The following is a 27,568-nucleotide window of genomic DNA, read 5'->3' as shown; positions in this document are numbered from 1 at the left end:
AGAGGCTCTACGGGCGGTGGGTGTGTGGTGTCCGAGTCTCGCGATATCACTGTGGTTACGGTAGCCAGGCACGGGCATGGGGAGTGAATGACCCAGGCCGGGGGGATCACTGTGGCCAGGCCCGGGGCAGCGGCGACGGGCCCCGGGCTACGGGCTTAAGCGGCAGCTTCAGGATATCGGAGCCTGAGGGGTGAGCGGAGCGGGGAGCCGGCCCCGCGGGTGCCGGGGCCGAAGCGCGGCCCAGCGTGAGGGGCGGGCTGTGGGGCAGCAGCGGCAGGAGGGGGATGGAGGGAACCAGGCCGCCGCGCCGCCCTCTCGTCCCGGTGTAAAGCCCAAGTGCGCCTGCGCGCTCCCTGGGAGGGCAGAGGCCGCCCCAGACGGCGCTTCTCCAGCAGAGGATCAGGCAAAAGTAAGAGACACCCCCCCCCCTTCCCCCGCGCCCTGTGTGTGTCTCCCAGGAAGTGGGACTCGTGGGTTCTCTTCCCGGCTCTGCCACTGGCTCTTCCGGCTCCCTCCACTAATGCTGGGCCCAAGTCTTCTTCGCACGGCGCTGGAAGAGGTTACGGTCTGTCTGTGCTCGTATTTAACCTGTTTCTTAACATCCGGGCAGTGCGCCTATTGCTGAGATCATCTACCGAGCTCGCTCGTGTGAATAAGCCTTTAGAGGCTGCAAGAAGAAAACCTCACGTGAAGGTGGAGCACGGTATGACCCTAGGCCGAAAAACATGCTTGTTTATTTCCAGGGGGAAACAAACCCAGCGTGTGTGTGGTTTGCTTGGTTCCTTCATTATTTATTTATTTATTTTTAAACTGCATTGTCATTCAAACTTTGTTTGCAGTGGTGATATAGTCGTGTTGGTTCCAGGATATGAGAGACACGGTGGCTGAGATAATATCTTTTATGGGACTGATTTCTGTTGGTGACCAAGACAAGCTTCAAACTTCAGGTCTGGCAAGAAGAGCTCTAGGTAAGCTCAAAAACGTGTCACTTTCATCAACAGAAGTTGGTCTGACAAAGATATTACTTCGACCACCTACCATTCTAAAGTTTTTACATAAACATATTTGAATTATTTTAATTCTAAAAACATTCTAACGTCAAACTGTGAATGAAAACGTTTCCTGTTTTTAAAAGGGATACAATAAGAACATCAGTGTTCCTAATGGGTGTAACAGGAAAGCTCTAAAATTTAGAATGCTTGAGGGGAATAGGATTGGAAGGAATATTTGGAGTGTGACATGAATAGTGTGTGGGACCAGCTATTTTAAATTGGATAGGGATTTGCTAACTATTAGTGAGGCTCGGTTTACTGGAATACAAAAATTTCTGTTAGGTGGGGAATGCATCTGATAACTTTGTTCTATATAACATTGGCTAGTTCATATTTTTAAGTCATAAGTGCTGAATTCAATAAGTGGTTTCTTGTTTTTCATTGTAAGCGTAGTATATTTGAATTCTGCAGGTCAGTGCTGCGCATAATGAATGGTGATTATTAAACTGCCACCGAACATCAGGGTATGAATTTTTCTGACTTAGTGTACCTAGAGTTGAAGAAAATGGTAAGAAATAAGTGATTCAGTGGACTGAAGTTATGAAAACAGATTGTCAGTAGTTAAAACAATGTTTACATTTTATTTTAAGTAGAATGATTTGTGCTCATTCTAAAAAATGCAGAAAGTGAGTTTCTTTTAGATCTCCAAGCTCAAATGCGCTATTGAACAACAACAACAAAATTCTAGTGGAAAAACAGAACATTGACTGCATGGATGGTTCTGAAAAATGCCATCTTCAACACTGAGCATATCACGGCATTTCACCAGGTCTTTAACATTGGCTTAATTCTGAAGAGAAAACTTAAAAATGATTCAGAGTCTGTGAAACCTTTCCATTACTTAACTGGCATGAGTTAAGTTAATGGAACTTTACTCCCAAATACAGAGATCCTAGGTTGAGCCCAGAATATGAAGAAACATTGTTGGTAGAACATAATCTTGAGTTCCTTCTCTTCTGGCACTTAAAAGTTGAACATCTTGATTTCTACCTTAAATTTGTGTTTGTGTCACATCCAAATGGTGTGAGAACTGTGGTAGTAAAATCACAGGGGACTGTACAGTTGAATTCAGAGTTTTGTCAGTTTTTAAAAGACCTCTTCTCCTGTCTGGTCAGCATCGATCAAGAATACTTTTAACTCATTTGGAATGGTTCATAATAGGAGGTTCTGAAAAACATAACTGTACAAAATACAAAATACATGACAGATACAAAAGCTTGGTAGTCTTAAATAGGTCATAGAATGGGGACTGAATTCTTTGGTTTACTTATAGCAGGGGTCAGCAACGTTTGGTACGCGGCTCGCCAGGGTAAGCACCCTGGTGGGCTGGGCCAGTTTTATTTACCTGCTGATGTGGCAGGTTTGGCCGATCGCGGCCCCCACTGGCCGCGGTTCGCCGTCCCGGGCCACTGGGGGCGGCAAGAAGCCGCGGCCAGCACATCGCTCTCCTGCACCACTTTCCGCCGCCCCCATTGGCCCGCGATCGGCCGAACCTGCCACGTCAGCAGGTAAATAAAACTGGCCTGGCCCACCAGGGTGCTTACTCTGGCGAGCCGCGTGCCAAACGTTGCTGACCCCTGACTTATAGAATAGCAACTTTAGACAATTGTGTTCCTTTTAATGTTTGAAATTTGTTTGGAAGCACAGCTATAATACTGTTTGCATCCACATTCAACCTGGTTACAAATAGTGTCTTAGCTGTGTTTAGAAACTGTCCAAAAATTCTGATGCTGATGTTGGGGAGACTACAGTAGGGTTTCTGCTAGCAATGTTTTGTTTAAATAGTTCTCCATGTTGAACAGGGAAATAACATTCTGATGCATGACAATTTTGAAAGGACACAGGTAACTTAATCTCTAATTTCAAATAATGAGTTTAAAATAGTTTCAGGTAATAGATTTGTGCCCCCAAGTTTCCATGCCAATTTTTAACTTTGCAATCGCATTTTCCTATTCTTTAAAATGCTTTTCTTTCCTATTGCTGTGTGAAAGATCCATACGAACAAAAGGGAAATCTCTGTCTGCAGAGGTGGAAGAGAAACTGACAATCCACAAAATGCTGTCAAATGCACAAACTAACAAACTGTAAAAGAAAAGTTTCTTTGCTCTTAAAAACTGTTTGTCTTAAGTACCACCACCCAAGATTACTTACTATAAGTGGTTAAAAAAACAAAACACAAAAGACCATACAGATGAGTGGTTTTTTTAAAAGTTGAAATAGCTAGCACAAGTTAGCATAATTTCTGGTGTGAAAATCATGTATTGAGAGAGCTAAATTTGGTTGACTGAATTTGCTTTGCTATGTGTGCTGAGCGCTGTGCTTACAAATACCATGAACTACTTTAGAGAGACAAGGTGGGAAAGATCATATCTTTTATTTGACCAACTTCTGTTGGTAAAAGAGAGACAAACTTTCAAGCTACACAGAGCTCTTCTTCAGGTCACTGCAATGAACTACTTTGGCTGCTGAAAAATTGCTTACTGCTCTGTAATTTGTTATTTTCAGACATAATATTTTAAGGTATATTTTTAAATATACAAGCAAAAAACTTGACTGCTTACTAATTTCATTTTTAATCCTTATGTGAGGATGAACTGCAAAAAAGTAATACCTATTTATTATTTGCTTTCTCTATCACATTCACTTCAGTTTTTTTCCCTTTCTGGGGAAAGTAGCTTCTTCCTGGGCAGGGATTGTGCATTACTAGTTTTTAGTTCAGAAGGATTTTCTTTTTAAATACCAACCATAAGTAAGGCAAACAAACAATGAAAATATGTATTTATGGTGGAAATATTTGTGCATCTTTAACTAAAATCTTACCAAGAGCAGCTCTCTAATAAAGTTAATATTTGTAGTACAAATTTAAATAAAATAACACTAAACATCTTCAGAGGCTTAAAGTTCATATAGTGGTCTTTTCTTGTTGCTTTGTAAGTTTTTTGTCTAATTTCAGGATTTATTCATTTCAGGAGGAAAATGAAAATTTTCTCGGAGTCCCATAAAACTGTTTTTGTTGTGGATCACTGCCCGTATATGGCAGAATCATGTAGACAACATGTTGAGTTTGACATGTTAGTAAAGAATCGAACCCAAGGAATCATACCTCTGGCACCCATATCAAAATCACTGTGGACCTGCTCGGTGGAATCATCTATGGAATACTGTAGAATAATGTATGATATTTTTCCTTTCAAAAAACTGGTAAGTGCTTCTAAGAGTACTGCTTATTGTAGAGATTCTCATTTTAATGGGTACTCTTTTAAAATTATTTTTGGATGCTGTCAGATAGAAAAGTAGGCATCTTAGATTAAAAACAGTGGAACCTTTAAAATTGAATTTTTCACCATTTAAGCTTTTGCATTACCCTTTTCACTTAGTTGAGCAATGAAAATAGTTTCATTTTAGTTTATGAGCATTTTCACTTTCTGGTTATCTGCTCTATCTCATTGCTTTGGTTGCAAACCCTGTGGGTGAGTTTTTTAAATCTATACCAACTGTACTAATATTAATAATTATTATTTGACATACATTTAAACATTAAATCATTTCTTTTGATCTCAGTTTTTTTGTAATCCAAATTTTAACGCTACACAGACTTGGATATAACTTTTGTAAAATTTGATGAAAAAATAAGAAAAACATAAAATACTTGGTATTACTAGGAAAATGTCATCTTAGAGGAGAAACTCACTTTCCTCTTTTATTTAATCATTCACATAATTAGTCACAGATGTCTCCAAGTTAGTATGGAGTGGTACTTAATGGGATAACGGTAAAAGCAAGGCATATCTGACTCTGTTGCTGAAATGACAGTAAAATGTACTGCCCTCTCGGTCTATTGTTCGTATGCAGGATTGATTGGTACACCTCTACCCCGATATAACGTGTTATATCAGGTCCAGTGCGGCATACCGGCAAGAGCCGGTACGCCGTGCTGGACTGGACCAGCTTCCCCGGCCGTGATTTAAAGGGCCCAGGGCTCCAGCCGCTGCGGGGAGCCCCGAGCCCTTTAAATCCCCGGCGGAGCTCCGGCAGCGGGGCTCAGGCAGGGATTTAAAGGGCCCGGGGCTCCCCGCAGTGGCTGGAACACCGGGCCCTTTAAGTTGCCACTCGAGCCTGGCTGCCAGAGCCCCAGCGGCTATTTAAAGGGCCTCTGGCAGCGGGGCTCGGGCGGGGATTTAAAGGGCCCGGGGCTCCCCGCAGTGGCTGGAGCCTCTGGCCCTTTAAATCAGCACCCGAGCCCAGCTGCCGGAGCCCCGGGGCCCCACACTGCCTTACCGCGTTATATCCATATTCTTGTTATATCGGGTCGCGTTCTATCGGAGTAGAGGTGTATTATAGGAGACAGTTCCTTGTGGCTTCATGCTTTAGCCCTGCTTTCTGTAATGCTGGTCTTCCACTTTTGGGGACAGAGAAAAATGCAGTCTTGCTGAGGGATTGATAATGTGTTATGATCCATTTATCTTGCTGTAAAAAGCTAGTCTTCATTCAGAGTCTTTTTAAATAATACAAAGTACATCAAACACAGAATTGGAGCAGCCTTTTTGTTCTCAAATTCATTTATTTTGTTTTGGAGTTAAACTGATATGTTTTGGACAAAACTAAGGAGTACATAGTGGATCACTTAGTCTGTTTTTCTTTTGGCATGCATTTGAGACCTCTCCATCCCTTTGAGACCAAACAAGTCACACCTGTGATTTATGGTTCCTTTTCTTCACTAACCTGGAAATCAGAAATCCTAAGGGGGCTCCTTGGTGCATGCTTGGCATCACATCTAGCTGCCATAATCCACTGTGCCCAGCATGACTCTCATTTGTATCTTGGTAGTATATTTAACAAATTCTGAGACTTGGGTTTTTTAGGTGCCTACACTTTGGTACATAAATGAAAGAGAATCACTGTGTTAATGAGAAAAGGAACTGTGAATTGCAATCAAAGATAACTTACTTGAAAACATTATAAATATAGGAACTTTTTTTAACATAACACAGGCAATGTATATTTGTAAGAAAAATAAGTTTAAAGTAAGTTATTAAAGAAATTAAAAGTGAAAGATTTTACAGAGCGCAATTTTTTTATCTTTTTTGTTTTGTAGAGTAAGCACTGTGCCTCTTAATTAACACATCACAATTAATTATAAGATTTAGAATGCCAGATTTGTCATTGGGCCCATTTGTGACCCTTTTAACTGTTGTTGTAATGTTGTTCCACTCCTTTCTGTCCTAAATGTGTTGAATTCTTTTGTAGCTCTTTGCAGTGCCAATTTAATGGAGTGGCAGTTCTGCTATTAAGAGTAAATTGTAATTTGCACCAATTCAGCAAAGCATTTAAGCATGTACTTAAGTCCCATGATGGAGATTACATTGAAGTCAATGGGACTTAAGTACATGCTTAAATGCTTTATGACCCTTCACTGCAAATGTTCATACTCATAGATTAGATAAAGTTATCTTCATATCTCACTAGGGTATTTACCTCAATGATCTCCTTTGATAGCAAATTCTACTCAATGATTAAGTGCCATGTTTAATTAAATAACAGAATAAATACATCTGTGCTCAGTGATAACTATTGCTAATGAAAATATAACTGAGATACTAAGGGAGTTGCTCCATTTTTTTCTCCTGTTAGTCTTGCAATGGTAACAGCAGTGTTAACAGTCAAAATCCACTTGTTGTTTATACTCTACTAACACACAAGAGATGAAGTCCGTTTTAATAATGACTTTCTAAAAAGATAATTAAGTGTACATGAACATTTTTTCTGTGTCATCACAGCACTTCTAAATGCTTGATCTTTGCTTAAAATAAAAAGGAGATATTATGTTAGTCTGGATTTAGCACAATTGTTATAACCTGTGGGCACAAGTTAGTTTGATGTAAAAATAACATGAGGTTTGAGTGACCTATAAAGATAATACTCCGGCACTCTGGCCTTTTATAGGTAGAGCCCTGCAAATCCGTGGATATGCACTTTATATCCGTGGACCATTTTTGACAGCTCATGGCTTGGATGCAGGGCTCTAGCAATCTCCCCACAGAAATCAGGGTGACGCTGTAACAGATGGGATGGGGGCAAGGCAGACGCTCTGGCCCCAACAGCAGGTATGGGGTGGAGGAGGTGGGAATGGAGCTCTGACTGCAGCACACACTCTTCCAAATGGAGCGTCTGTCAGCCAGCCCTCAGGCTCCCGCTCAGCTCTTTGAATCCTGCAGCAGGGGGCTGCGATATGTCGCAATAGCCCGCTGAGCATTCTGGTGGTTGTAGTGCCTGGCTTGCTTAGACTTGCTTAAAGTACAATTCCCAAAAGGGAGCATGACCAGTTGCTCCTGTGCAGTGAGCCAAGTGCCATTTTGAAAGAGGTGTCGTTGTACTTTAAACTAGCAGGCAGCAACGACGGGTGCTATGAGGAGAGTAATTGTTGCCCCGTCTGTCCTGGCCAGGTCTGCATTTATTAGAGCTGACGTGGCTGCGCAGCGATTTCCAAGCCCCGTACTGGGAGGGCGGCACCACACACGAGGGCCCAGGATTGTAGCCTCTCTGTCCAGAGTTGGGGAAGGAGGTGCAGCGAGGGCAGAGTGGGAGGTGGGGCAGGAGATCTCTGGGGAGAAGTGGGGGGGGGCAATTGGGGACTTGGCACAGGCCTGTGTCACTGGTACGTGGTGACCCATGGAGCTGCTAGTAGAGCCCTGCTAAGCTGCGGATTTCCACATTATATCCACGGATGCAGTTATCCGCAGACCATTTTTGCGGATTGTCTGTAGATAAAAATTTTGTATCCATGCAAGGCTCTATTTATGGGCATGTGAGAATTTATTGTATAAGAAAGAATACATTACTGTGACCTTAAAATTTGCTTTGTAACCTTTTAGGTGAATTTCATTGTGAGTGATTCCGGGGCTCATATCTTAAATTCCTGGACCCAAGAAGACCAAAATTTGCAGGAGGTATGATTAGTATTTGATACCTCTATTTATTTTGTGAGGCTAGTTTAAATTAATTACAGTGAAAGAATATGCTTTCTTAGTATATTCAGTAGGCAGCATTTTATCATGGTATGACATATCAATGTTTTTAGTTTTTAGTCTTGTATATTTTGTCTGAGAATAATAATTGGAAAGTGTTAAATTGATTCATTTGTTTGAAAGAGAATTCTGGATTTAGCAAGATTGTATGTTTCTCACAGAATAAGGTTTTGTGTGTGTGCAGTTCCATTACTTTTCATCTTAAGATAATGGTTTAAATAGAGACAACAACTTTTAGCTTTCTTGTGTCAATTTTAATTTTATTTGCGTATTCTTACAAATCTAGATGAAACTAGCTCCTCTTTTAAACTCACTTAAAAGAAACACCAAATAAAAATTCATTATTCATCCTTTAAAATCACAATCATCTAACTATAACAAAGGAAAATAGGCAAGAGCTGTAAAATTCTCTTTATTGCAAAAAGTTTCAAAATAATCTTGTAAAGAAATTCACTAAAACACAGTGGGAATACAAAGGGAAAAAAGGTAGTAATTTAAAGACAAAATTAAAAGGTACTCCATCACAGGTTGACTTCTCTGTAGTACCTCCTGCAGGGCCAGGGATGGTATTGTAAGCACTCCCTGCATTAGTCTATAACACTGGTTCTCAACCAGGGGTCATATACCCCTGGGGGTACTTAGAAGTCTTCCAGGGGGTATCAACTCATCCAGATATTTGCCTAATTTTACAACAGGCTACATAAAAAGTACTAGTGAAGTCAGTACAAACTAAAATTTCATACAGACAGTGATTTGTTTATACTGCTTTATATACTGTACATTGAAATGTAAGTACAATATTTATATTCCAATTGATTTATTTTATCATTCTATGGTAAAAATGACAATGTAAGCAATTTTTCAGTAACAGTGTGCTGTGACACTTTTTTGTATTTTTATGTCTGATTTTGTAAGCAAGTAGTTTTTAAGTGAGGTGAAACTTGGGGATACGCAAGACAAATCAGATTCCTGCAAGGGGTACAGTACTCTGGAAAGGTTGAGAACCACTGGTCTATAAATTGTGGTCATCTGCTTGGAGTAGGGAGGTCTGTGCCGTAAGCTCAGGGTCAGTCTCAAAAAAGTTGACAGATTCAAAATTTGTCTATTTTTATTTCTCTGGCCAAGGCAAGCACTTGAAAGCAAGGCCCTTACCTGGCCCTGGGGTTCTGGGAGGGCACCAAGTAACTCCTCTTTCCCAGTCTCACCTTAACTGGCCTGCTGTCTCCCAATTGGTCAGTGTCTCCTGCTGGTCCTTTTAAGCATCTGGAGGAGTAAGTCTTGTAGGTAGCCCAGTTTGAGAAGGGGGTTGTCAGGTTGTTGACACCTCCAGCTTTGGGGCAGAGAATGCCTAATAGGTGCTATCACATAGTCCGTTTGCATTTTGACTGGAGCTGGTTAGAGATTTTCTGATGGAACAGTTTTTCATTGGAAAATAATAATTTGATAGATCTGCAGAAACAAGTTGATTCTGTCAAAATTTGGTTGTAAACCTGCAAACCAGGCTAGTTTCCTGCAAGCTTATCCCCTCCCTCCTCTGGGAGGCTGGGGTTCACAGGGCTTCCTGACTTCAAATCAGCCTGTCTAGTGGGCTGCCCTGGAACCAGGGCTTCTAGGTAGCCTGCCGGGCAGGCTACTTCAGAGTGTGGGTCCCAGAGCTTTCAGGGAGCCTGGGATCTAGGGGATCATATTTCATGTTGGAATCACCAAAATGTTCCCCTTGAGATGAACATTTTGGTTTCCAAAGCAAAATAAAACTCCCAGTTGCATGAAAAATTGACGTTTGGGCCAAAAAATTTCCTGTTTCCTGGCCTGCTCTAATTTTAATGTCTGAAGTAAACTATCAGAGGTCTAATTTTACCATCAGAAACAGCAAATGATCATAGTCTTGGTAAGAAAGAACTATCAAGAATATCTTTGTCAGGACCTACATAAAAATCTTAATTCAGATGAGCCTCTTTTTGGTGCTAATTATATTAGTGAAATAATAAAAAATATGTTTTCAGCCCAAAAGAAGTAGCTTTCAGAAAACTAGAAGTGTGTAATAAAGGAAGATAATTGAAATGGTTTTGCAACTTTAGGAACATAACAGCCATACTGGGTCTGGCCAGTGATCCATCTAGTTCTGACAGTGGCTGGTGCCTGATGATTCAAAGGGAATGAACAGAACAGGGCAATTTCAAGTGATCCATCCACTGTTGTCCAGTCCCAGCTTCTGGCAGTTAGAGGCTTAGGGATACTCAGAACATGGGGTTGTGCCTTGGCTACTAGCTAGGGCCTTACCAAATTCATTGTCCATTTTTGTAAATGTCATGCTCATAACATTTTAAACATCTTGAATTTCACGGTTTTAATATTAATCTTAAATTTCACAGTGTTGTAACAAAGCATGAATGTGTATTTATAGACAGCAAAATATAAACATGTAAAGCCCTTAAGTAAGCATTCTCAACCTGGGGATCCCAACCCATGAGGGGGGCGCAAGGCTATCATAAAGGAGATCACAGTATTGCCACCCTTACTTCTGCACTGTTTTTAGAATTGCGTGGCTGGAAAGTGGTGGCTGCTGGCCAGGGGCCCAGCTCCACAGGCAGTGCAGAAATAAGGATAGCAGTGCACCATATCGTGCCACCCTTACTTCTGCGCTGCTGCTGGGGGCGGAGAGTTTAGGGCTAAATATTTAGCCCAGCAAGTTGGTTATGGGTCAAAATCAATTGAATATTGAAAATAGAGCACTAATTTTTTTCCCCCTGACAATGTTAATGTGTATGTAGAATAAATTTCAGAGTAGCAGCCGTGTTAGTCTGTATCCGCAAAAAGAAGAACAGGAGGACTTGTGGCACCTTAGAGACTAACAAATTTATTAGAGCATAAGCTTTCGTGGACTACAGCCCACTTCTTCGGATGCATATAGAATGGAACATATATTGAGGAGATATATATACACACATACAGAGAGCATAAACAGGTGGAAGTTGTCTAACCACCTCTGAGAGGCCAATTAATTAAGAGAAAACAAACTTTTGAAGTGATAATCAAGCTAGCTCAGTACAGACAGTTAGATAACAAGTGTGAGAATACTTACAAGGGGAGATAGATTCAATGTTTGTAATGGCTCAGCCATTCCCAGTCCTTATTCAAACCGGAGTTGATTGTGTCTAGTTTGCATATCAATTCTAGCTCAGCAGTTTCTCGTTGGAGTCTGTTTTTGAAGTTTTTCTGTTGTAATATAGCCACCCGCAGGTCTGTCACTGAATGACCAGACAGGTTAAAGTGTTCTCCCACTGGTTTTTGAGTATTTTGATTCCTGATGTCAGATTTGTGTCCATTAATTCTTTTGCGTAGAGACTGTCCGGTTTGGCCAATGTACATGGCAGAGGGGCATTGCTGGCACATGATGGCATATATCACATTGGTAGATGTGCAGGTGAACGAGCCCCTGATGGTATGGCTGATGTGATTAGGTCCTATGATGATGTCACTGGAATAGATATGTGGACAGAGTTGGCATCGGGGTTTGTTACAAGGATAGGTTCCTGGGTTAGTGGTTTTGTTCAGTGATGTGTGGTTGCTGGTGAGTATTTGCTTTAGGTTCGGGGGTTGTCTGTAAGCGAGGACAGGTCTGTCTCCCAAGATCTGTGAGAGTAAAGGATCATCTTTCAGGATAGGTTGTAGATCTCTGATGATGCGCTGGAGAGGTTTTAGTTGGGGGCTGAAGGTGACAGCTAGTGGTGTTCTGTTATTTTCTTTGTTGGGCCTGTCTTGTAGGAGGTGACTTCTGGGTACTCGTCTGGCTCTGTCAATCTGTTTTTTCACTTCAGCAGGTGGGTATTGTAGTTTTAAGAATGCTTGATAGAGATCTTGTAGGTGCTTGTCTCTATCCGAGGGATTGGAGCAAATGCGGTTATATCTTAGAGCTTGGCTGTAGACAATGGATCGTGTGGTGTGTCCTGGATGGAAGCTGGAGGCATGTAGGTAAGTGTAGCGGTCAGTAGGTTTCCGATATAGGGTGGTATTTATGTGACCATCGCTTATTAGCACAGTAGTGTCCAGGAAATGGACCGCTTGTGTGGATTGATCTAGGCTGAGGTTGATGGTGGGATGGAAATTATTGAAATCATGGTGAAATTCCTCAAGGGCTTCTTTTCCATGGGTCCAGATGATGAAGATGTATGTGTGTGTATATATATCTCCTCAATATATGTTCCATTCTATATGCATCCGAAGAAGTGGGCTGTAGTCCACGAAAGCTTATGCTCTAATAAATTTGTTAGTCTCTAAGGTGCCACAAGTCCTCCTGTTCTTCTTTTTGTAGAATAAATTGTGATTAATGACTTCTGGTAACAGATCATTTTACTGTAATAGCGAAGATCATAACTTCACAACAAAACTTTTTTTCTTTTTAACCAGTTAATGGCAGCTCTAGCAGCTGTCGGACCACCTAATCCTCGTGCGGACCCAGAATGCTGCAGCATACTGCATGGTTTGGTTGCAGCAGTAGAAACACTCTGCAAAATCACAGAATACCAGCATGAGGCCCGAACCATGCTAATGGAAAATGCAGAACGTGTTGGAAACAGAGGAAGAATAATCTGCATTACTAATGCCAAAAGGTGTTTACAGGATTATGCAATTTTGTGTGTGTGTGTAAATTAATGGTTTTATAAATAGGCTAGATCCTCTGTCTTCTGATTCTTTTTTTTTTTTTTTCTTTATGTAGTTCAGTATTTTTATTTTGACATATAATGCCTTTAATAGTTAGTTTTTGGCTACCGGTACTTTACAGACAAGTTCTCTCCTAATGTACTCCACCAGGAAAGGTCAGCTGAGGCACTCAAGATAACAGCTCGTTGTTTTACATAAGTGAGCATTAATGGTAGAGAGTTTCCAGGAGAGAGTTGGTTAAAGAGTTTTGGTGGGCTAAGGAGTATAGTAGCGTAGTTCTGTTGGGATTAATGGTTTATGAAGGGTTAGTAATTTTAATACAGAATTAAAGCTTGTCTCCACATGGAGCTATTCAGGAATCAGAGTGTATTAAACTAAATTGGAAGAAGGTACTCTTATTCATGAATAAGGAAGGAGGGAGGGGTGTCTGTACATTCCTGAATAGCTAGTGTGCTTAAAATTCACAACCTATTTTAATCCAAATTAATTTTCAAGTGTAGACAAGTCCTTTACCTATCCTGTGCCTCTTGCTCACAGGCAGAGCAGTCCACAGACGCATAAAAAGTTGCAGATTGGGGCTTAGTGTATAAGATTTGAAATTTTGTTCAATTGTACATGCATCTAGGAAAAAATATAAGGTTGTGTATATTTAATTAAAATTGTACTTTGACTTTTTTAAATATTGCAAAACAAAACTTATTTATACTTTTGTTGAAAAAATTTTAAACTGACATTTGCTCTTATTTGTGCTGCATCTACATGCCAAAACAGTAAGAGCAACATGTTAGTGAAACAAATATAGCCACACAAGTTTTTCAAAAGTCCTTTTGACCTGTAAAAGTAATAAGCCATTTACTAAAGTATTTGGGTTAATTTTTTCTCTTTTTCTAAGGTAATTTTTTCCCCCCCTTCTTTTAGTGACAGCCATGTTCGAATGCTTGAAGACTGCGTCCAGGAAACTATTCATGAGCATAACAAGCTTGCAGCTAATTCAGATCAGTGAGTGTTCAATCTGCAAGCACAGTTTTTCTTATCTCGCATATGCCAACTCTGATGTGCCTTTTACGAAATATTGATCTGTATCAGTGGTGGGCAACTGGCCCACGGGCTGCATGCAGCCCACAGGGTAATCTGATTGCGGGGCGTGAGACATATTGCTGATGTTAACCATCCGCAGGCACGGCCCCCCGCAGCTCCCAGTGGCCGTGGTTCTCTGTTCCTGGCCAACGGGAGCTGTGGGAAGCGGCAGCCAGCATGTCCCTGCGGCCATCGCTTTCTGCAGCTCCCATTGGCCGGGAACAGAGAACCGCGGCCACTGGGAGATGGGGGATCAACACGTCCCACAATCAGATTACCCTGATGGGCCGCAGGTTGCCTACCACTGATCTATATGATGCTGTTTATTGAGAACATTCAAATGGCCCCTCAAGATAAGCTTAACAGATAGGGGAAACTAGATGAGGAAGATACTAAAACACAACCCTGTAGTCTGGGGTCTTGACTTATAGCCATTATGTTTTCCTGTACCATAGCCCTGCACAAGACTGTGCTTCTTTAGATTGGTATCTCTTAAAGCAGGGAGGTATAAAAGAGAAGAGTAAAGAAGATAATTTAGCCCAGCTGTGGAAAACATCTCTGTAACTAATCATTTATCTGAAGATTACCTGATACTGCTGGTGATTAATGCTTTGAGCAATGCATATTGGTGGTAGCACTGAATTAGTTTTACATGCCGGTTACTTTTAGCCTGCAAAAGCTTCTGTGCTTGGAAATTGCTTTTAGTTTTCAAATAGGGTTGTGGGTTTTTTTGTTTTTTGTTTTTTTTTTTTGTTTTGCCTGGTATCTCTGTTGAAACTTGAGAAACAAAATACTGAAGAATCAAAAAAAGGAATGTTATGTTAAATCCCTTTTCCCCATCTTCTGTCTAGCTTGTCTATTTAGATTATGAGCTCTTGAGGGCAGGAACTGTCTATTACATTGTACATGGGGCCTTATCCTGGTTGGCTGTAGGCATTTTCACAATACAAATAAATGTTGTTACTATAATCCACCACATTACATCTAACTTTCATTTCACCGTTTGCATTTTTACAATTTCATAAATATTAAAATGGTACTATGGGTCCCAGGAAATCAGGTTTTTATTTAAATGCTATGTAAAGGTGAAAAGATTTTGTGACTAAAACACGTCACATTGGAAACAATGGAGGATTGGAGGTACAAGATCTGGGTTCTTTTTCCAGCAGCCAAATTTTTCTTGTGAAAACGTTAGGCAAGTTGCATAATGGCTGTGTGTGGAACTCCAGCCATTGGGAGGTGAGGGTGCTCAGCATCATTCAGGCTATTAATTTCCATTTTTTCTTCTGTACCTAATGGGGATTAATTGATATTTGCAAAACACTTTTAGGAGCAGATCCTCAGCTGGTATCGATTGTTATCGGTTTATTGACTTCCGTGGAGCTATGACAACTGACTTTAGCTGAGGATCTATCTACCCCATTGATACTTAAATGGAAGGTGCTACAGAAGTACAGTATTGTTTCGCACCTCAAAACTCTCAGCTGGAAATCTGACCATATTTTCAATTATAAATTCATAGAATCGTAGGACTGGAAGGGGGTCTTGAGAGGTCATCTAGTCCAGTCCTCTGCACTCATGGCAGGACTAAGTATTATCTAGACATCCCTGACAGGTGTTTGTCTAACCTGCTCTTTAAAATCTCCAGTGACAGAGATTTGTGTGCTTATAAAATGGAATAAACAAACACCAAGTCGTGACAAAACTTACTCAAAAGCAGAATTTGTCTCTGGTGCTTCTGACTAGTGCAGTGTTCAGGAAATCAAGTTAGTCTTGCATGGAAGAGAGTTGACACGAATTATGTGCCATACAGCTGCATTGCTGACCTACTAAATAGAACATTTGATTTCTAAGCCTCATGCAGATCCAGAAGTGTGAATTGGTCTTAATCCACACCTATCCAGTTGGTGAAGATAGCCTTGTTTCAGATCGCTTTAAAAAAGAGGTAAGGAGCTTAAATTGCTTTAAAAAAATGGTACCACTGTACTGAATGTCACAAACCAACTTAGGGCAGATCTACACTTAAAACCCTGCATTGGCACAGAGGAACTGCTTTAGTGCTTAATTGAAGACACTCCTACACCGACAGGAGAGAGCTCTCCTGTCTCTTCCTGAGAGGCAATAGCTATGTTGATGGGAGACGCTCTCCCGTCAACATTGCGCTGTCTTCGCAAGGGTTAAGATTGGTATAACTGTTGCTCAGGGGTGTGGATTTTTCACACCTCTGAGCAACATAGTTATACCTACATAAGTCTGTAGTATAGACCTGGCCTTAGGTAGACAAATACATGCTGAAAATTTAGCAGTAATGTTTTGAATATCCGGTCTCTGGGAAACTATCTGTAAAGGAAGAGGCATATGTGACAGTTTCTGAAGAAATTGACATTTTCAGTGTCTGTTTCTGATAACTATTTTCCCCTCCTTTTGCAATTGGCATGCAGTTATGGTATCTCTTTTGTCAGCCTGCTTGAGTTTTTTTGCTAACTACTGACTTGCAGTAAAGCCATTCATCTTATAGTTTTTGCAGATTGAGCTGTTTAGTGACCTCTTGAAAGGAAAACTGAGTTTTAATTTGTGGAAAGGGAGATTACAGTACAATGAAAAAACAAGACCTACATGAGATATTTACTTCATTGGGACTTCCTGTATCCATGGAAGAACACTTTGCTGGCCACCAGGAACCTCTACTTCCCCATACAAATTTCTGTTGCTGCTGAGCTTGATAGCCTGCCAGAGCATGAATATTGTTAAATGTTACATATATGTTATTCTAACCAACCTATCGGTACTTTGACTAACTGTATTGCACAATATGTTATTTTAAACTTGGCGGATGGACTTGTTTGTATCTTATTCTTTCCACTGACATTTAATTAAAATCTGCTTCCAAGGGGGTGATTTTGCAGGCATGCTTGTGGTGTCTCAGGAGTTGATAAAATCCTATAGTATTTATCCACATACCAATAAAATAAATGTCCTAAAAGAAGAAATTGTATTTTATAAATAATATTGACACATTAAGTTAAAATTATTTTGTATGCTGATATTTTCATTGCTTATTTACAAGTGCATGTTATTGGGCAATCCGTATATTTATAGTGACTGTAGGTCGAAAACCACACATGTACCACTTGGTATGTGCCACTGTGCTCTGCTGTTCTTCAGTCCTGCTATGTTTTATTAATCATAAGGTGTTGGCTGTAACGGAAGTAAAGGAGTGTATATATATATATATATATATATATATATAAGAAGCTTTCTAGTTTGACAGCGTCCCTTTAAAATGGCCAGACTAAAGTGAAACTATTGGGTTAATTGAAAGTGCGAAAAAAATCTGCAGATTTATTTTTTAAACTGTCATTCTGAACATGAAATAAATCCAACCCTATATTTCATTGTAGGAGTAAAAATAAATATAATACCTTTTCTCCCAGAGAACCTCCAAATGCTTTATAAACTTCACAAAGCCCTTGTACAGAGTATTAAATATTTATGCAATGGGTGTGAGAAGCAGAGAGTACTCTTACTCCTTCACCATATTCTGAGGTTCCCCTCTATAACACAGTCCTCTGGCCAAGGAAAATTAGACAGGACTTCCTTGCAGCTCATTATATCAGCTCATGACATATAGCACTTTATCTCTTCAGAATGTTATACAAGTGTATATGAAACATACACATGAGGTAGATGGATAAAAGACTACTGTCCCCACTTTACAGATTGGGAAAGGGAGACAGACTTACCTCAGGCCCTATGACAGATCAGTGGCAGAGCTGAGATTAGAACTCAGGAGTTCTTGGATTCTAGTCTCATGCACTGAGGTGGCCTCTTATTGGCAGGAAGGGTCACAGTTTAACAACTCTCTGGTGTTCAGGGTGTTTGATAAAGTTATGATGACTAACTGAACCAAAGTGTTCTATATAACATCACTGCACCTAAGATGACTTTAAACTGTTTATATCCTTCTAAGGAACCATACATCACATTTTCTGTTTAACTTGGTGATGCAAGTCACCAAGCTTAAAATTTTGATGATTGAAAACATTGATACTGTACATTCTGTCTTTTTTTTTTTTTTTTTTTTTTAAGCTTTCTCCAGTCTTAACCAGTGAAGTACATAGTGTCCGTGCTGGACGGCATCTGGCTACAAAACTGAACGTTTTAGTACAGCAGCACTTTGATCTGGCTTCAACCACAATAACCAATATCCCTATGAAGGTAAAATTGTATCTATAGCTTTATGATAAGTAGCTGAATCACTTACTTTAAATTGTTTTGAAATTTTAATATTTATTTTAATTGAATTTTTACATTGTTTTTCTCTCCATATCATATTTTCTGTTTTTTATTAGCCCACATTCAATGTCTGTGACCAGGTTAGTACATTTTAAGAAGGAAAAAAAGGAAGGATCACAGAACAAAATGCTGTATTGCTATGTCAGCAATTCGATTCGGCAATACAAGTGTTATTTCAGTCCACTTCATATTATTTTATATAAATATAATCTTGTTTACTTCAAATTACTTTGTCTGTGATTCTTTTGTCTCTTATAATTGTGTTCATTAGATATTCTTGACCTTTGTGCATTTTAGTGGTTTAGTGAGTCTTTTTTCCTCTGTGTCATTTTCATGCCCACCCAACCATAAAGGTGTTTGTAACTAATAGTTTCTGACCAAAGGATAATGGTTTTTCAACTGATGTTGAGCTGCTTAACCAAGAGGGGGAGGGGAAAATTACTTTTGCCTCTAGTAATGGAAGATATTAAATGACTTTCCCCTCCCCCACATAGAAGCTACATACATCCCTACTTCTCATTTATTTTTCTTTTTAATTAATCTTCATTGCCACTGGGATGACAATTAATGTAATTAAAAATTCTAATTGGCTTTTAGTAAGTAGGAGCCCCCCAGCTTCAATTACGTTTTACTGCCAGACCAAGAGCACCGATATTGAAAGGGGGGAAGTTTATTAGCAAAACTAAAGAATGCACAAAAGGAAAAATAAGTGATTACCCAGTGCTCACTTCTTTTAAAATGAATAAATGATAGTAGTGTGCGGATTGTGTGTGTTAAATTAAGTAAACTGATACTTTAGTTTGTTTTGACAACTTTCAGCTTTAACATGGATCATAGTATAAATGTGATAGATAGATATATTTTTTTTCTTTTAGTTTCACAAATACCTTATTTGTAACTTACTGCCCTGTGTGCTGCTGGTATGCCTCTTCCTCCTACCTTTGTCTTTTTTAGGAATAGAATATGTTGGGTTCCCTGTGTACTATTTACTCAAAATAAATTCCCCAAGATTACTGTTCTGTTTTTGCTAATTTATTGTATATGGTGTTTGCTGATGCAGCTGTTTAAAGATGCTGTGTCCTTCTTTTAACAAACATCCAGTCTTTAGCGTCATTCCTGCCGTTAGAACTATTGAATAGCTTCTAGTTGTTAATCGCAGGAACATGATAAACTGCTACTGTAAGTGGTTTCTTTCGTTAGTTCAGGTTAAAAAGAAATTCTCAGAAGATTTTAAAAAAAGAAAAGTGACTCTGCCAACAGACTCTAGTAGTTAGAATTACTGGGTGCTGGTTAGGAAATTACAAGTTTCCCAATCTGTTTCTTGTAGCTCTGGGTGTAAGATGCTACTATGTATCTTTGTTATATTACATCTTTAAGCTTTATATAGAGAAGAAGAGGAAGGAAAAAAAACTAGAATTTGTCAGTGTCATTTATCTGTGTGTTAGGCATTGTGCACATTTATGGCATTTATATAAATAGCAATATGATAGATTTAAAAAAAAAAGCTGGCTATTGCATCTTTAAATAGATCAGAAAGCAAACCATTTCCTCAACGTTGCAACCCCTTATTGTCTGATTCACTTGAAATTTTATTTTCTTCTGAAAGGTAAAATGTAGAATATCATTCTCCATTTATAAAAACAACAAACAATCCTTTTAAAAAAAAAATAAACCAGATTATTTTTGAATTTTCTTTTTATTTAAAGGAAGAACAACATGCTAACACATCTGCCAATTATGATGTGGAGCTTCTTCATCACAAAGATGCACATGTAGACTTTATAAAAAGTGGTAAGTAGGGAAAAAATGTAAAAAGTAAGTGATGGAGTAATCTAAGAATTAAAAATGCCTAATAGAACACTTTTATAAAAACGGTTTTAAGATCATTCAAAAGCTCAGGATCTGGGCTTTAAATTGATGCAAACTTTAAGCTTCTTCAGCAAGGACAAGATTTAACTAAGTATAGCAGACTTAATTGAAATTTTAAATTTTCTTTACAACAATTTGAAATGTAATGTAAAATGAATTGGTCTTGGATTATTCAATTTAACTGATTATTTTTAAAAAGAGGAGACATAATGAAGGAAAGAATAACATATAAACATCAAACTAGATTAGACATGCATTCAGAATGTGTGTTTGATGGAACCAGAAGCATTTCAATTTGTCACTTGGATGTAAGAATGCCAGTTCATGAGTTAAAAGAGACCAGATGCTTAAACAAACGTCCAGGAGTTTTTGAGCAAGAGGATCGTGTGACAGGCCAAATTCTCTTTGATGTTATAGGAAGTATTCTCTATCCAGGTAGCTGCATGTCAGTGTCTAAATAAATATGGAAACCAATTACTTCACTGACAGACACACAAACATGTTTCCAAAAATTTGAACAATCAAATGTGCATATGAAAGTATCATCCTCTTTGATGTACCTCTGGGTATGCTAGATTAAATTTCCTGTAGAATACTGACAACTGACAAGTGCAGTATATTAGACTGAACAGTAATTCCTTCCTCTTAAAATTGACAGAGATTATTTGAGAATTTAACCTTATTCTCCCACAGTTTTTTCTCTTCCAGTATGATCTTTAGCTTTTGGTTTCATCTCTTACTATCCTCTGATAAAGTTTAACCCAACTCCAGTGCAATTTAGAAATAAATTTAGTTTGAACAGCTTTGCCATGTAGAATACTTGTGGTCTAGAAACAGGGTATGGCTGTCTGAGCTCTAATTTAGTGTACAAATATTGAAAGGCCAAAATTGGATTTAACTAAAACATTTTACTCACTTTGAGCAGATACAAACTTCCACCCTTAAAATATTGAAAGATATGAAGCAGATATCCCACCCTTTTTATTTAGAACCATCTGAGCTGGGGGTAAGCGGGTGGCATGTTTTAATGAGGTGTGTTGTTTTTTTAGAAAGAGATTGAATTACCATGGGTTACTGTGAGGGAGAAACTACCTAATTGTCTTTTACAATTATTCTGTCAAAGAATTTGAATGATGTGTGATCAAAAATGTTATGCAGTTTTGTCTTTAATTGAAGCAGTGAGGGAAGAGAGAGATGATGGGATGTACAATAATTAAGGTTAAGATTCTATCACAGGTATTTAGTAAAAGTCAGGGACAACTCATAGGCAATAAACAAAAATTCATGGAAGCCTGCAACCTGTCCCTGACTCTTACTAAAACACCCTGGGGCAGTAGGATAGACAAATAAAGCACTGCCAGGGGCTTTCAGCTGCTCCAGCCTGCTGCTGCTCCAGCCTCAGGGGGGCTGATCCAACCCCCAGCTGCTGCTTGGACAGCCGCAGGGCTGGCTGCCGCTCAGGCCCAGAAGTCCTGGAAAGTCACAGAATCCATGGCCTCCGTGACAGAATTGTATCCTTAACAATAATGCATTTATACTGGTCTGGACATGTATTATAAGCCAGGGAGTGTCTTTTCTTGTCTTCCCAGCTTAAATGAATAATAAAATTGCTTCTCCATCCTCTTTTCTCCCCCCCCCACTCCCTTTCTTTTCATCCACAGTCCGTTCAGTAAAATGTGGGTTTTTCTTTGTTTCTCTGTGTAAATCTATAAATATGGAGGCCTACACCCTTTGGCCCCCTCCCCTCCCAGCTACTCAGAAAGGTGGGAGTGCAGGGTTTTCTATTTGCATACGGTCTTTGAAACCTCCTTGGGACTCCATCTTTTATATCTTCCTGTGGCTGGGAGATGTCAGGTGTCTGAAAAATTTGAAACGCCCTCAGTAAGCCTTTGGCTTCTAGAAGGATCATTCTCATCTGAAAGCCTTTTTGCAAAGATGGACAAGGTACTTCCCTACACTGTTCTCTTCCCAACCAGCAGGAAAGTGAAACTGAAACTAATCCAGGGTTCTGAATTTATTTAGTGATACTGCTTGTAAGGGGGCAGGACTTGCCACCACGGTGCTTCCCGCTGGCCATCCTGGGAATTAGCTCATGGCCCTTCCATGGTCTGCCTTCAGCTAGTGGGGTCATACCTGCTGTCACTACTGTCTCCACTCTTTGGACCCGCATCACTCCCCGGACAGCAGCGTCCTCTTCTGCGCACGGTCCTCCAGCTGTGCCCCCACTCTGGTATCTCTCCCCCCTTCTGGGTGACTGGCAGTCCTTAGTCTCACCACTTGCCTCAGCGGCCAACTGCAGTCCAAGGTCCAGCCCCTCGCCTCAGAGGCAAACTGCAGTCTGGATATCAGCCACCTCCTCATTGGCAAGGGGGGTATGGGACCCAGGCACGCCTGCTATTTTGGGTCCCCAACCAGGGACCCAATAGCTGGCAGCGATCTACTACCCTCCTGCAATTTGCTGCCTATTTTCCCTGGGCCACTTCCCCTGTAGCCCTAGCACGCTCTCAGCTCTTATTGCAAGGCCCAGCCTGGCAGTGGTCAGCCAGCAGCTCACCCTCACACTCTGCTGCTCTGCCCAGCACTGCTCTATCTATGGCGCTTCTTAGCCAGTCCTCCTCCCTTGCCTTCCAGGGAGAGACTCCCCTCTGCTTGGCTGAACAGCCCTTTATATACAACTCTCGCTGGCCCTGATTGGCTGCTCCAGCAAGCCTTCCCCCTATCCATGGGCTCAGTAAGCCCTTTCCTGATGCCTGGGTTCTGCGCAGTCTCCCTGCTGCTGCTTTTAACCCCTTCTTCTCCCTGTGTGGGGCAACTGCCCCACCACACTGCTAGTACTGTTAAGTTTTCAGTCTGCTGCAGTTTAACAAAGCTGTGAGAAGCATCACAGCCGTAGTCTGTAGAAAAGCAGGACAGCAGTGTTTACTTCCTGGCCAGATTTAGAATGCTCTCTTTGCAGCCATAAACAGAAGCCTGGATTCTGTAGAAGTCAATTGACACTCACCTGGGAAAGTTTACTTGGACGAGTTTATGAAGCAAAATGAATTTTTCAAGCTCGTCTATAGGAATATATTGGACAGGAGAGAGCAGACTAGGCAGCATTTCCAATTTTAAAAACATTAACTCTGTTGACCAGGAAAGTGGTAATTTGAACCAGTTTGACTTTTTTTTTTTTTTTTTAAGGCTGCTCCACAATTGAGATGAAATAGATCTGACTGACATTCTTTAGAAGATCTCTGTTTGAGTATATAAAATTATTGCCATTATCTTATCCTTAACAGCAACCTGCAGGGTTGACTTCAATGTGATTTTTTTTTTTTTTTCTTCTGTGTGGGTAAAGACTACTTGTAGAAGTAAAGGACAGATCATTCAAGACCCATTAGTACATGTTTCTGTGATTTCATAATCAGAATGGACTGTGTTTATCACTTAGTCTGACCTCCCACATAACCCAATATATACCCGTTGACTCTTGCATCTAGTTCAGCCATGAGTTATTGGTCTAGAGTGTCCTATTTTGAAGTATATTTTGTAAGTGGCAACACCAGCAATTTGAAACTTCATGTAAAACTTATCTTTCCTTAGTATGTGCAGATTATTGGAAGTTCAGATTAGCAAAGCACTAATTAGTAAGACTCTACTGCATTATCTTGGAAGCATTATGATATGTCTATATATTTTATTGCCTTCCTGTAATTCACTGCTTCCTGTCAGACCAGCTGTAAATAAGACGGTTGAAAGGAAGTGTTTTAGCAATGTATCTTAATATACATGGCCAGAACTACATGATGAGAGGTGTTCGCATTGGACAAGAAAGAATAAAGAGATCGATAACAATACCTACTATTTTTTGTCAATGGGAAGAAAGCAATACAACTTGTCAAATGTGCTCTTGAGATATTTTCAGTTATGATTTTTGGGATGTGCTGTTTAAAATAAAATTTTAATTATAACTGATCAGTTCAAAACAAAGGTTCTGACACCTAGGAGGTGCAGAATTTTTGCACAGAAGGCCATTATCCATCCTTTGAGCGTATTAGACATATTTTTAAAATAAACTTCTTGTCCTGTTACAACTTTAAAAGTATTGTAAATATATTTTTGCTTTAAATAATAAAATGAGACTTAGAGGACACCTTTTCAGGAGCCTCAATGTAGCTGTTACGTTGAACATGCCTACTTGAACACCTATGTATTTTGCATGCATGGTTTCTTACACCCAAGTTTGTCTGTACTGCAATAACTTTGCTCATTTAAAAAAAAAAAAAATAAAAAAAATTAAAATTGTAGATGTTACTTCTGAAAACTTCTGGATTTGGGGATGTACTTTTTAAAAAATCATCATGTTCTCTTTCGAAAATCAAGTTCAGATTCCAGATAAGACATTTTGTACGTTAAACCCTCTCATTCAAATAATAGGAGGGTTTGTGCAGCACCATCATATATTATATAAGGGTTATGATTGCTAGATTTTTGTATTCTATAATGTAATGAACTGAAGACTACTGACTAATTTATTGTGGCACATTTTCTCTAACTTGATGTTGCAGGTGATAATCATATAGGTGGCAATAGCAGAGAGGGTACATTTAAAGAAACTGTAACATTAAAATGGTGCACGCCGCGAACAAACAGTGTTGGTAGGTACTGTATTTTTCTGTAAATGTTTGAGAAACACTTTCTGTCCTGCACTAGGTCCCCCCTCCTCCCCTCCACGGCATCCAAACACAGAAATAATATTCCCTGGTGATTGCACTACTGTTCCTCTCCTTTTTGTTTCCTATACCCAGTGTCTCTTACCACAGCTCTATTTTGTTGCAGCCTCTACCAGCAGACCTCCAAAGAGGCTGCAACATCTACTGCCGTGATTTGGCATACCGTACAGTCAGTATCTTGTCAGACTGAATGCTCCTGCTGCTGGCTAATCACTGACTTATTTATGTAGGAGAGAGGGGAAACCAGGATTTTTCTCGCTCTATCAAGCAAACTGCTTGTTCGCTAGCTAAAAGTGTTCAGTGTATTTTCCCCTCCATTACTTTTCTGTGGTTTGCATCACCAGTTTGTAAATGTATTATAATTCTCCAGTAACATTGCTCTGCAGCTTTTTTTCTTCCCTCCCTCTTTCAAAGAAATTTCACAAACAAATCACTTCAACTAATTTAGGTATTTTGTAAGAGAGTAGCTTCAGGCCCTTTGTGTAGTGTGTTCTTTTCTATCTTTGGAACTAAGCTAAAAACCTTTCTACATTTTTATTTTTCAGAATTGCATTATTGCACTGGAGCATACAGAATCTCACCTGTAGATGTAAATAGCCGACCTTCCTCCTGTCTTACCAACTTTCTTCTCAATGGTAAATTGTTTTCTTGGTTAAACATTTTAAAAATTGTTAATGTTGCAAATCCCTTTTTTAAAGTGTGTAGGTATATCCACGTTGTACAAAATGTTAAAAAGTTAGATATTCACATTATTACCGATGTCATATTAACACATAATCTGTGTAAAGGAGAGTAATACAGAAGCAAGATAGTCCAACAAGCATCTAGACTGATAACTATATTTGAAGGCAAATGGAATAAAAATTACAATTTGACTTTAAATCTAGAAAAGGGGAGAAGAGATGGGAAAGAGAGAGGAATCCTGATGGTGGTTGTTTTTTCTAAATCCCAACATAGGTTCTGTGTTTAGTAATATACATTTATTTTAATATTACATCTGTTCTTGAATTACAATATAGCTGATGATATGTTTGATCACAATGCTTAATAGTGTTGAGTATTCTTTCTGAATAGAAATGTAATAACTAAGGGTTCTTCCATCAGAAAACTGGAAAATAGGTATTCTTGCTCTTGTGAGTTAAGTGAAAATTGTTCTATATTGCAAACCATTTGCAAGTTTCTCTGAAACATGCTGCAGAGATTCAGAATAGAATAGGAACGTCTCAATATATTCCTCTTTCCCTCACTCTCTCTCATTCAAGAGATAAAAAATATCTTCCCATCTATTCAACACTGTAAACTTGCTAACTTTCATTTTAAGTGTAATCCAGTTTTGAGCTAAGGTAGCAATGATATATTCTGTCATATATAGAGAGGATAGGCAGCTGTCAGCAATCAGGACAGAATCAAGGATCGGTGACTACTATCTTTACCACCCACAGTTGATCCAATTAGGTAATCATGTGACCTCCTACATTTATTTTCATATACTAGGAGGGCATTGTGCCTGCTTGAAACTGACATACTAATTAGCATTGAGGTCAACCAAGGATTTGGTTAGTCAGTTTATCATTCAACTGTTACCATAACCTTCACCCTCAAAAGAATATATTTAGTAGAATTTTCTCATGCATACTCTTAATTTCAAGAAAATAAGCCATTTTTGACTTATATGAACATGAAATAGTGTCCCTTGAAACAAAGAAATTTAAGATACCCTAGTGCTCAAATAATACACAAGATAGTTTTTTTTTTTTTTTAAACTGTATATTTACCATGCCCTTAGTCTTCAATGAAAACAACTTATGTGTTTTGGGTCACTATTTGGTTGACAAAGGTATATTGTAAACTATTGAAAATAATGAGTTGGCCAAATACAGTATAGCATTTTCATTACTTTTTACAAACATTTATCTCCGTAAGAACTATATTTTCTGAATGATCAAAAGGTAACAAATAAAGTACACCTCTACCCCAATAGAACGCTGTCCTCGGGAGCCAAAAAATCTCACCACGTTATAGGTGAAACCGCGTTATATCGAACTTGCTTTGATCCGCGGGAGTGCTTGGCCCAGCCCCCCCGGAGCGCTGTTTTACCGCGTTATATCCGAATTCGTGTTATATCGGGTCACGTTATATTGGGGTAGAGATGTACATAGTTTGAGCCCTTTCTATATAATGCAAGAAGAGTGCTATGTTCCATAATAGCCTATCTAAAGGCAGGAATTAAAGTTCCATAGGAAACAATTGCAGATCTACTAATTGGAGTTTAGTAAGAGACCTACATTAGCTTAACACCGCTGAGGGTTGGGTGGTTAAATATAAACCTGTAGAATACCTTTAAATGTAAATTTCTGTACTCAGTAGCTAATCAAACTGATCTCAATTTTAATAGGCCGTTCTGTTTTGTTGGAACAACCGCGCAAGTCTGGTTCTAAAGTAATTAGCCACATGCTTAGTAGCCACGGAGGAGAGATTTTCCTGCATGTATTGAGCAGTTCTCGATCAATTCTAGAAGATCCCCCTTCAATTAGTGAAGGATGTGGTGGGAGAGTCACAGACTACAGGATTACAGTAAGATACTACTATTTTCTATTTTTAGTTTTACTAAACAATTCATCAGAATTCAGGGGTGAGGAGTGAGGTGGGTTGAAACAGACATTCTGTACCATAAGAAATTGTAGGTCACTTATTTTAAAAAAAAAAAAAAAAAAAAAGACACCTGGATCAACTATTTCTTCATTCTATTATTGATAGTCAGCATTTATTGACACACACATATGACCACTTTATAAAAGCCTTCTGTCGCTATCCCATATCTGTGCTTGCATGCTGTAGGTATTATGAACTTTCTGAAATACTCTCATTGGTTACT

At 39.4% G+C, this 27,568-nt stretch overlaps 1 protein-coding gene across 11 annotated transcripts in view; it reads left to right on the top strand.

The window, feature by feature from the left end:
• The first annotated feature begins 49 nt into the window (after positions 1 to 49).
• INTS13 (integrator complex subunit 13) overlaps positions 50 to 27,568 on the top strand; it is a 36,097-nt gene continuing 8,578 nt past the window's right edge. For 2 of the 11 annotated variants that reach the window (XM_024103323.3, XM_065569479.1), the window contains exons 1-11: positions 62 to 190; positions 4,022 to 4,253; positions 7,925 to 7,999; positions 12,485 to 12,687; positions 13,658 to 13,738; positions 15,671 to 15,761; positions 17,906 to 18,034; positions 19,819 to 19,903; positions 24,529 to 24,618; positions 25,239 to 25,328; positions 27,089 to 27,267. In XM_024103323.3, coding sequence (XP_023959091.2) covers positions 4,029 to 4,253; positions 7,925 to 7,999; positions 12,485 to 12,687; positions 13,658 to 13,738; positions 15,671 to 15,761; positions 17,906 to 18,034; positions 19,819 to 19,903; positions 24,529 to 24,618; positions 25,239 to 25,328; positions 27,089 to 27,267 — 1,248 coding nt within the window. In that variant the 5' untranslated portion in view covers positions 62 to 190; positions 4,022 to 4,028. Of the gene's footprint in view, positions 191 to 268; positions 410 to 604; positions 704 to 839; positions 969 to 1,463; positions 1,561 to 4,005; positions 4,254 to 7,924; positions 8,000 to 12,484; positions 12,688 to 13,657; positions 13,739 to 15,670; positions 15,762 to 17,905; positions 18,035 to 19,818; positions 19,904 to 24,528; positions 24,619 to 25,238; positions 25,329 to 27,088; positions 27,268 to 27,568 lie in introns of those variants that run through there. The other 9 variants (XM_024103319.3, XM_065569446.1, XM_024103322.3 and 6 more) reach the window with 7 other exon arrangements.

The sequence above is a fragment of the Chrysemys picta genome, chromosome 1, assembly GCF_011386835.1.
Source record: "Chrysemys picta bellii isolate R12L10 chromosome 1, ASM1138683v2, whole genome shotgun sequence".
In the NCBI taxonomy this organism is placed as follows: Eukaryota; Metazoa; Chordata; order Testudines; family Emydidae; genus Chrysemys; species Chrysemys picta.
The sequence above is the reverse complement of the archived record's forward strand: the minus strand, read 5'-3'. Positions and strand labels throughout refer to the sequence as shown.